Genomic DNA, 10,567 nt, shown 5'->3' with positions numbered 1-10,567 from the left:
AAACATCTGGATCCGCCTACAAGTAATGCTAAACCAAAAAAAAAAAAAAAAGCTTCAGTCCCAGCAACTCCTCTTACAGCGTGATAGCCTATAGCCTAAAAGTTCATAGCCTACATGTGAATTTATCTTTGTCCCTGACAAAGAAATGTAAAGAAAGGGTTATCCTACAGACCATCGAATATCTTGGAGTACTCTGATTCGGAGTACTCTGATTTGAAATCTCGCTCAAGATTATGGGGCACAGACACTGGAGGCTCTCGATTCTAACATCTGTTCTTCTGTCGCTTCGTGAGTAGGATATCTTAGTCTATTGCTCGCCTTTTCGCCGTATTTAGCTGCTGCAGTGATCATTGGTTTGTAGCCAAGTATACGGCGATCAAAAATTTGCCTGTTTTCACTGGATCCGTTAATCGATCATTGCTATCTTATTTGAACTTGACAGTCTACAACAGAATGTCAGACAAAGCTTTAAAAAAACTTTTGTTAAAAAAAATCTAATGCATCTTAGGTTTAAGATAAAGTGTGAACACTTTTAAAAGTGATTCTTAGTGGAACGTTTACATAGGAAAAGTTAAAAACCGTCAATTTTGTGTTCACTTACGTTGCCTGAAGCAAATAGCCCTTGAAACAAAGGTTTTAATGCGAAGATAATGTTTGCACAGTATTGGTATTAGTTTTTGACTTAATACTGATACTACGCATTCATTATTTAAATATTTGATGTTTATGATAGACAGATACACAGTAATTGATTGTTATGAAAATAGTTGAAAGGTACAAAAGCTTCACATCCAGTGTCTCTTCTACCTCATTCTCCCACTGAAATCCCCAAGTTGTCATAATGCATTAAATAAGCACTGTATGCTTTTATCAAACGACATACATTTTAGGGTAAATCTTTTCCTCATTCTTGTGATTTAAGTAAGATTATGCCCTGGGAAGAATAAAGAATGTCTTATCAGTTTGACATATTGTACTGTTTACACACTTTAAAAATGAAAAAGTGGAAATATGTCAAATGACAAATATCTGTGGATTTTATGGTTGGTTGCTTGTCTTAATTCATAAGATTTAAGTGTAGAAAATACACAGAATAGAATTAGGATTAACTGTATATTTCTCATACTGTCTATTTACAATTAGACTTCACATATTATACTAAAAATGAAAATAATCACTCCAGGATTTTTGCTCATTAAATTTACTGTTGTTGCGCTAATGCATGTTATTAATGTTTAGGATTAGGGATCGCAAAACATTGTATGCTATAATGTGACTGGCAGATACTATGAATAGATTTTAATATAATCATCTGCATTTCCCTCTGTTTCTGAAAGAAAATGTGTTAAGCCTATGGCACAAACAGAATGATCCTGACATATAACAGCATAGAAATATTTCTTCTACACAACAATTTGCATAGTCACATATGCTGAAAGTGTATATTTGGAACCCTTCATTATATACTTGAAATACTGCAATTTAAAACAGGATTTATGCTATCAAGATAAAAAGATGCAATGGACTGTGACTAGACTAAAATGTCACTGTAATATGCAATGGAAATTTCCAGCAGGAAATCCATCTTGAGATTCCAAATTATCTTTGTTGCATTACAGAGGCCCCCTTAAATGGACTGGGTGTGTGAGCGAGCAGTTACACTTTCACCAACAATTATGAAATATTACTGTGTGGGTGGAGAGAAAAATCCGTAACCTCTTTTTCATTCACACCATACACCAGCTGTTGTTTGAAACTGTGTTATTTAAAATAACTGGTGAATACTGAAAGAGACAGAGGGCACATGTGGTGAGGTGAGACCAGCTTGGAAGAATGTTACTATACAAAGACAAAAGATCTCAAGAACCTGATGTGACGTTCTCTCTTCTGACATGCTGTCTCAGTTTCACACAATGCTAATGTTGTCAGAACTAAAATGAAGGTTATGTAAGTTACTGACATGCTGTAAGCCACCCTGTGTCATGCCCAGAGAGCAGAAAGAGGGACTGTTATGTTTCTCTTGCATTTTTTCTTTCTGTTTTTTTTTTTTTTTGTGCAGGAAATAGTAACTCAGGGAAAAGAATCAGAATGATTACAAGTAAGATAAATGGCTAAATTTAACTATTTGCTAAACAGATGTTTTTGTTCATTTGATATGATATAATAAGCATTTCATTGGCAGCTCTAAGAGTTGGTCTCTCCTGTCTGTGTTCTAAATGAATTTGAGTTCTAAAAACAATATAGGAAGGATAAGAGTAATGCAGTGATGACAGCATCCTCTGACTTTATTCTAAGAAATTAACTGAGCCATAAACGTTTTGATGAAGTATATATGTATTATTATTGAGCTTGGGAACTTCATAGAAAAGTTATGTTTTGATTATGCTTTGTGATTAATTTATTTAGGAAGCACTTTGGAACATGCTAGTGGAATAAATATGCCACCCAGTGGCTGAATTTGAATATTACACTGAAAATCTCAGAGGTTTCAGAGCAATGTTCCTTTCTTCTAAGACACGACAGGCAAACTGAAAAGTTTAGTGTGTTCCATGTTGAAACAAACCATTCTGTCCAGGCACTCATTAACAAGCCTTTCATTGAGTTCAACCAGGTGTGCTGGGGCAGGTGAAACCTAATTGGTGCAGTGTTACGGCTCGCCAGAAAAGAGCTGCAGATTTGTTTTAAAAATAAAATATAATGATGTTTAAGGTTACTTTAATTCTTTAAAAATATACTATGATCTCTACAGCACTTAATTCTGTATTATATCAGACATCAAAAGATAGTAACACAGATAGTAATCTCTTTTAAAGAGTTGCCTCATGCCATATTAAGAATTTAATAAGAATTTAATAGATTTTAATAGAATTTAATAGAGTTGATAGAACTTGTGAATTACAAGTAGGGATTGAAGAAGAAAGCGTGCTTGACTGCAAAGCAAATAACTGTAAGCCAACATCTCTGGGCCTCCTGTAAGCATGCGGCCTTTGGATTTCCCATAAGTACAAAGGGGTTGTGCTTCAAACTTGGCCAGAATGAACACTTCTGGCTTCAATTTATTTCTGGAGCAGTCAGTGCTGATTTTAATTACTTGAAAGTTTATAGAGGAGGCTTTTTTGCTTATCCAGCCTTTTATTTTTTTCTTTTCCACCCCACTCCCCCCATTCACATCTATATTTTGATGGTTGGCATCAGTGAACATCTGGAAGTCTTTGTGAAATATCTATGCAGCTTCTTTTAATGTTTATTCAGTTCTGTTAGATCACCACACTCTCAGAGTGAACCCCCCATCTGCTTTCAATCAACAATTAATATGGTTGTGATGTGGCAGTGTAAGGACAGTGGAGAGACGATGCGTAGGAAGGATTGCTCCTTACACCCACATTATCACAGCACTCACGACCCTCACCTTCAAAACATACACACAAAGGAGGGGGGGGGGGGTAGGGAGAGGGAGAGAGAGAACCAAACAAAATCTATCCCAACACACATCCCAACACACATCATCCAAATCCACTTAGCTCGCTATAGCCTCCAGAGAGGCTACAACATTGCCTACAGGGTTGGCCATAGATACTATCTTGAATGCGGCTGTCATTATGACTTTAATTGCTCCAGTGATTTCTCATCACAATTTTCATTATGATATAGCATTACGACCAAAATACTCCATGCTATAATCTAAAGCAGATATCTATGCATTCAAGCAATTAAGGGTTTGTGGTTTTCTTATTTATTATTTCTGTTAAGGATTCTCTTTGTAGAAATTTTAACAAAATCATGACTTATGTATGTTTTTATGGTGTGATGACTTGATGTCAGTGCTATAACTTCATTAGAAATTGTCTAGAAATTCTCTAGAGATTGGTAAAACATGTTGCATTATACAAGTGACCTATATTACTTCCTTTTAAGTTCATAAATGCTCTACTTCTGTCTTTGCACATTTTAGTATTTCAGGTCAGTGCATTCACTCCTACAAGTAATTTTTGTAAGTGGTGTGATCAATCCAATCCTGTCTGTGAGGACAACATCTGCATGAGTAACTGTAACTTCAGCTCCTTCTGTACGCTGGCTGAAGAAGTCTGCGTGGCTATATGGTAAGTATGGGCCATGCCACTTTTTATTAAACAGTACACAAAGTTCTTAAGCTGAACAAATATTTCTTCCTTCTGTATTGAGGTGTGAGTAGTCTATAACTGAGTCTGGAGCCATAGTGGATGATTTAGACATAGCCAGAGCACAGCCCTTATCAATTTTAATAAACATGACATTTATGTATAATACAGTACAAACTCAGTTTGTCATTAGTAACCAGCTATTTTTAAATGTCCTACAAATGTTATAGTTTGCTCCGTGTATTGAAATGATAACATGCTTAAAGACATGCTTAAAGACATGCTTAAAGGACCAAAAGCAGCAGCAAACTCCAGCGTACCATACTCTGATTTAAATTAACAAGGATTTTAGCTGAGCTTTTCCTTTCTGGCCCATTGCTATGATAATTCACCCTGTTTTTAAAGATTTCCCTTGAGCTAGTTCCACCCAGTTTGGCCCCTGGGGAGGTTTTCTGGGAAGTTAATCGAACTGACCGCTGATTGACCGCGTAGTAACTGGGCATACTGAGGGAGAGCCAATTCTCTCGGGGAATGCAAAACAGAACACTACTCAAATAAAATGGTCAAATAAAAACTCCTGTTCATCACTCACACAGGGTGAAGAACAAACACATTTATAACTTTCAGAAAAGAGTTGACTTTGGAAACAAGTACAAAGAAAACTGAGCAGTGATTTCCCAAACACTGGTTATTCATTTCTCTCTTTTTGCCTTGGAAGAATGTTCCTAAACATTCAGAAAGATTTGAGTATCTTATCTATGTTAAAATTACATTACAAAAAAACCCTTTAATTTTGCAGCCTGAATGAATGCATGTGTGTTCTTCACAGGAAGAAGGTGAATGAGAGTTTGACTGTACAAACTCTGTGTCATAATCCACGCCATGCACTGGAGAACACAGTGCTGTCTAATGACAGCTCCTCTGAATGCGTGATGACTCCTGTGCCCTCTGAGAAGAGTATGCTCTACCTTTGCAGCTGTATCAAAGAGCAAGACTGCAATGACAAGCTCATCTTTGACAAAGGAACAAATGGTAAATTCTAACATATTTTACTTTTTCTTTTTCAGTGACAGTTGGATATGGTTTAAGTCAGATGCAGACATAACATGTTAACATTTACTTTTAGGTTTTTCCAGGCTCAAAAGTAAAGACGTGATTCCAGTAGTTGTAATAAGCCTGGTTCCTTTACTCCTGGTAGCTGTCATTGCTGCTATGGCCTTCTATCTCTACCGTACACGCCAGCAGAACAAACAGCCCAAAGACTGGCCCCCAAAGCGCACTCATTACCAGTCCCTCAAACCACCAGATGGCTGCATTCGTGAAGCCAATGGCATCGACTACCATGGCAAGCTTCTGTCACTCAGTAATGACGCAAATTCAGACATGTCATCAAGCTGCGCAAACAGCTTAAACCACAACACAGAGCACCTACCCATCCAGCTGGAGGCGCTAGTAGGTAAAGGGCGATTTGCTGAGGTGTGGCGTGCACAACTCAACCACAGTGAATGTGGCCAATATGAAACAGTGGCAGTGAAAATTTTTCCTGCTGTGGAGTATGCCTCATGGCGCAATGAGAGGGCCATCTTCTCTGATGCCAACTTAAAACATGAGAACATTGTACAGTTTCTCACAGCAGAGGAGCGTGGTGGTACAGCTAGTACCCCCCAGAGGCAGTACTGGCTCATCATGGCCTATCATGCCCTGGGTAACCTGCAGGACTTCCTAGCCAGCCATGTCCTCAGCTGGACCGAGCTTTGTGCAATGGCTGGCTCGGTGGCACGAGGACTAGCACACCTACACAGTGACACCACTCTCAGTGGCATGTCAAAAGTGCCCATAGCTCACCGCGACCTGAAGAGCAGCAACATTGTGGTGAAAAGCCCCAGAGAGTGTGTATTGTGCGACTTTGGCTTGGCTCTGCGGTTGGATCTAACGCTCACTGTGGATGACTTTGCTAACAGTGGACAGGTAAGCAGTATAAATACCCATGGTACCTGCTTTGTTCTTGAAAGCATTTTTATACTGTCACTTTTATGCATCCTTTAGGCCCCTTTAATGTAAAAAATCTCCATAAAACCTGCCATTTAGGGGATTAGCAAAATATATTTTTGTGTACAGAATTCTTATAATATATTCTATATATAAGATGCCCCACTGATAAATCACAAATTTCAGATATAATGGCACTGAAGAACTTAACCACCTGAAGTTCACTCATTTGCTCGGTCTTACCAAGGTTGGCACTGCACGCTACATGGCTCCAGAAGTCCTAGAATCTCGAGTGAACCTAGAGGACTTGGAGTCCTTCAAACAGATGGATGTCTATTCCATGGCCCTGGTGCTGTGGGAAATGGCCTCTCGCTGTGATGTCATAGGAGGTGAGAGAGATGAGACTACCAACTAGAAATTATTATATATGCAACTCATTTGGGCTACACATTTTATCTAGAATTTGCTAACTTAAACATCAATCACAACAATGTTCTATACAGGATATTACAGAATTCATAAAATGCTATGATTGCACTATATATTGCAGTATATTTCAGACTACAAAGCACTTCTGTATGTCACTCTGGACAAGGGAATCTGACATATGCTGTTAAAGTAAATAAAATAATGTAAAAGTAAATCATGTAAATAAAATAATGACTTCATATAGTGCATATGGAAAGTTTCCAGACCATTTTAAATTTTCCAAAATGTAATGTTACAGACATATCTATAAAAAAATTAGAAATAGATATTTTTTTCATCAATCCACACACAATACTCCACCACAACAAAGCAAAACTGTTTTTTAATGTTTTGTAAATGTATTAAAATAAAAGACTAAAATATCAAATTTACATAATGGTAGTTGTTATGATAGTCACAGTTGTGCTCTGGTGCATTCTACTTTTATCAATGATTCTGGAAATGCATCTACTACTTCACTTGAGTCCATTTGCACCATGAGATTGAAAGAATTGTCTGTAGATCTGTGAGACAAGATTGTGTTAAGGTACAGATCTAAGGAAGGATCCAAGAATGTTTCTGCTGCACTGAAAATCCCCAAGAGTAGGGAGGTGTGCATCAGGGAAGACAGTTGGAACCACCAACAGTCTTCCTATCTGACCACCCAGCCAAACCATCGGAAGGACAACAATCAGTGCAGCGTTCTGCCAGTTGGACACAGGAAAGTCATTCCTCACTAAAGTTAAATTATAGCTGGCACATTTGCAAAAGGTTCCTGAACAGCTCTAAGACCATGAGAAGCAAGATCCCCTGGTCTGAAGAAATGAAGATTGAACTATTTGGTAAAAAATTCCTAGCAGTGTGTATGGAGGAAACCAGACAGTGAGCCTCAAAATTAATACCAAAAATAATTTTTTTTTTCCCCTGCAGCAGGGACAGAGAAACTGGTCAGGATAGAGGGAAAGATGGATGCAGAAAAATAGAGCAGTTCCAGAGCGACCTATTCCAAAGTAGACCTATTCCTAAATAAACATATTCCAGAGTGCTGAAGATCTTAGGCTATATCAAAGGTTTACATTTCAACAAGACAACAACCTAAAGCATACCGCCACGAAAGCTGAATGTCATGGAGGGGCCTAGCCAGAGTGTGGAGATGAACCCAAATGAACATCTTTGGAGAGACCTGAAAATGACCCCATCCAACCTGGGTAGCTTCTTCTACCAAGAAGATTGGGAAAAATTTATAAAATAAAGATGTATCAAGTTTCTAAAAAAAATGTGAGGCTCTCATTGCTGCCAAAGGTGTTTTAACCAAGTACTACGTGAAGGGGCTGAATACATATGTAAATAGAATATTTCGGTTTGTAGTTTTAATACATTTACAAAACATTCTAAAAAACTGTTTTTGCTTTGTCATTGGGGAGCATGGTGCAGAGACTGATAAGAAACACACACATCATAGATCACTATGCACATTGCCAAGTGGACGCTATCACAGCTCCTAAGGTAGAGTCAACACTATATCAATGCACATGTTTAAGGAGTGGGTTGACCTTCAAAGTCATATAGGTCTGACAATCATTTCTCCACATACTTTTGCCTATATAGTTTAATTCTCTTTACGTTTACAGTGTGCTTTTTCACGTTACCAGCAATGCGTCAGTGTGGTCTTGTGGTTTGATAAGTGTACATAATTATGGCAAAATCAAGAAGCCCATAGAAACCTAAAGTGTTACTAACCAAATGACATGCCACTGAAATTATGTCCAAGTCATTCTAACATGAAATGCATCCTTATCTCTATTGATATTTGGACAGAGGTGAAGAATTATGAACCTCCATTTGGTTCAAAGGTGTGTGAGCAGCCATGCGTGGACAGCATGAGGGATCTGGTGCTGAGGGACAGGGGTCGTCCTGATATCCCACCTAGCTGGACAATACACCAAGTGTGTGCTCCTTAGTATAAAATTACAATTCAAAACTACAATGTAAAAAATATTACAGTGTATAAATCATGCATAGTGTCTTAAGTTATATTATCAAAAATATTTGTGAAAACCAGTTTTCAATAACACGTAAAGTAAATGTTATGCTTTCCTTACAATCCTGTAAATACTAATACTACAGTGTATGGATTTGAATGTGTTTTGTCTGTACGTATTTGCTTATCAGTTTTGTTATCCTTTGTGGGTTTTCTTCCTCAATGAAGGATCTAGAAAGAATCTTTCTGTTTTGCCGTTGCCTTCGCAGGGAATGAAGCTACTGTGTGCCACTATCACAGAGTGCTGGGACCATGACCCAGAGGCGCGTCTGACAGCACACTGTGTGCTGGAGCGCTTCAATGCGCTGACCCAAGAGGAGTTGGAGAGTACCACAATCACCGTTCTTCTTCCTAGCTCCACAGAGCAGCCAGAGTCCTGTCTCGCCTCTCCCTGCATGGAGCACAGCACTGGGAGCTCACCAACATCTCCATCCCATCCACAAGCTCCTACTACAGCTGCAACCCAGGATACTGGCCCCATCAGGCAACTGAGTGAAGTGTGACCACTCCCAAAGGCCTACAAGACAGACTTATTTTTGTATACCATATTGGTTCAATATGTGGAGCTGGTCTCCATTGGTTTCTTATTATTGTTTATCTAAATATCAGCTTTTGTTTTGGTGCAAAAAGAATTAATGAACATATTATACGACTGAACAAGGACTGAAGAATTCCAAGTAAGAAAATATAGCTTCTGACTTTGAGTTTATCCCATTCCCATAACTTCTTAGTTCTTCGGTAGACTGCTCCTGCAAAAGGGGTATGTTGCCCTCAGTCAGCAGCATGTGAACCACATTTTGGGGTAGCAATTTAAGCTTCAGTCTTCGGCACCCCAGCAGATATTTAAAATACTAGTTTTACAGACTGCAATATGCCAGTCTTAAATGATCCTGAATGAGAGATGGAAAGTTAATGTAGCAGGAGCAAGGGACAGGGACCTCACTGTGCTAGCATAGTTTTCCAAAAACTGTTTACCACACATCATTTTCTCATTTAAGATTTTTCCATTGCCCTCTGAGTTGCTTTCTTTTAACAACACTGTGGTCTTCCCATGAGCTTGGCTTTTAGAGGGTTTCAATTTGATTAACCACAGGCCCTAAAGTAAGTATATGTGTCAAAGGCCCAACACACTAGTGGAACATTTTTTTCAAATGAAAGAAAGTCAGAGTTTTATCATTTCTCTAATTTGATCAGTGCTCATACGCATTTCTTTATGGAAACAATTCTTAGCTCTTTTGCAATCTGCTATGGACTTGAGGTTTACAATCATTCATATGCCAAGCTTCTTTAATTGGTGACTTGCCATTTTCAGTTAATACTAACTTGTCTAACCCAGTGGGGTCATACACTCATATACCCAGAGGTCATGGGAAGAGTTTGCACTAGATTTAGATCATAAACAATTAACTAATCAAAGCACTCTTTATTGTTTTAGATATTCACCCAGCCAATTTCTCATTAGAAAGCTAACATGCCTGAGTAAAAGGACATGTACCAATTAGGAGACATGGGATGCCAATTAACTTGTCCTGACTTTGTTTTTGTGTGAAATTAAATTCAGTACATTTCCCAAGAGTCAGAGGACAAAGTCCTTTGATGACAAGGGCAGAGTATCACTAATCTAAATCTAGACTTTACCATTACTATGATTATTTTGGGAAATGAGTCACAGTATTAAACAGATTGTTGCAGAATTCATTTTAAACAAGTAGCCTGTAGAGAGAGGATATAATCTGTGGCTTTATAGAATAAGCCAGATCATGCACTGAGTGAAGAGACAATGAAGGAAAAAAAAGATTTTTGGAAGAAATAATTGTGTAAACAACCAAAAAGAGGCTGTTATACATTACTGATGAAGGACAGATCTATTGAGCCAGTTTGTCCTTTTCAAACTGTGAACTGGTGTCACAAATGTATAGATCATATACTCATAAAGGGTTTATATATCATT

General features: G+C 38.1%; 1 protein-coding gene across 1 annotated transcript; it reads left to right on the top strand.

Moving 5' to 3' along the window:
* Nucleotides 1-66: 66 nt before the first annotated feature.
* On the top strand, nt 67-10,236 carry tgfbr2l (transforming growth factor beta receptor-like). The gene is made up of 7 exons (XM_027030810.2): nt 67-288; nt 3,953-4,100; nt 4,948-5,150; nt 5,245-6,086; nt 6,355-6,496; nt 8,394-8,521; nt 8,826-10,236. The coding sequence occupies exons 1-7, from the start codon at nt 234-236 to the stop codon at nt 9,117-9,119; spliced, it is 1,812 nt and encodes a 603-aa protein (XP_026886611.2). The 5' UTR covers nt 67-233; the 3' UTR covers nt 9,120-10,236.
* Nucleotides 10,237-10,567: the final 331 nt, after the last annotated feature.

The sequence above is a fragment of the Electrophorus electricus genome, chromosome 2 (assembly GCF_013358815.1).
Source record: "Electrophorus electricus isolate fEleEle1 chromosome 2, fEleEle1.pri, whole genome shotgun sequence".
NCBI lineage: Eukaryota > Metazoa > Chordata > Actinopteri > Gymnotiformes > Gymnotidae > Electrophorus > Electrophorus electricus.
Note: the sequence above shows the minus strand (reverse complement) of the source record. Positions and strands in the feature narration are given on the sequence as shown.

What these genes read in the sequence shown, in the direction of transcription:
- tgfbr2l (XM_027030810.2), top strand. Translation starts at nt 234, where the DNA reads ATGGGGCACAGACACTGGAGGCTCTCGATTCTAACATCTGTTCTTCTG. An exon ending in ATCTGTTCTTCTGTCGCTTC is followed by an intron (nt 289 to 3,952) that starts GTGAGTAGGATA and finishes TGCACATTTTAG; the next exon opens with TATTTCAGGTCAGTGCATTC. An exon ending in CTTTGACAAAGGAACAAATG is followed by an intron (nt 5,151 to 5,244) that starts GTAAATTCTAAC and finishes ATTTACTTTTAG; the next exon opens with GTTTTTCCAGGCTCAAAAGT.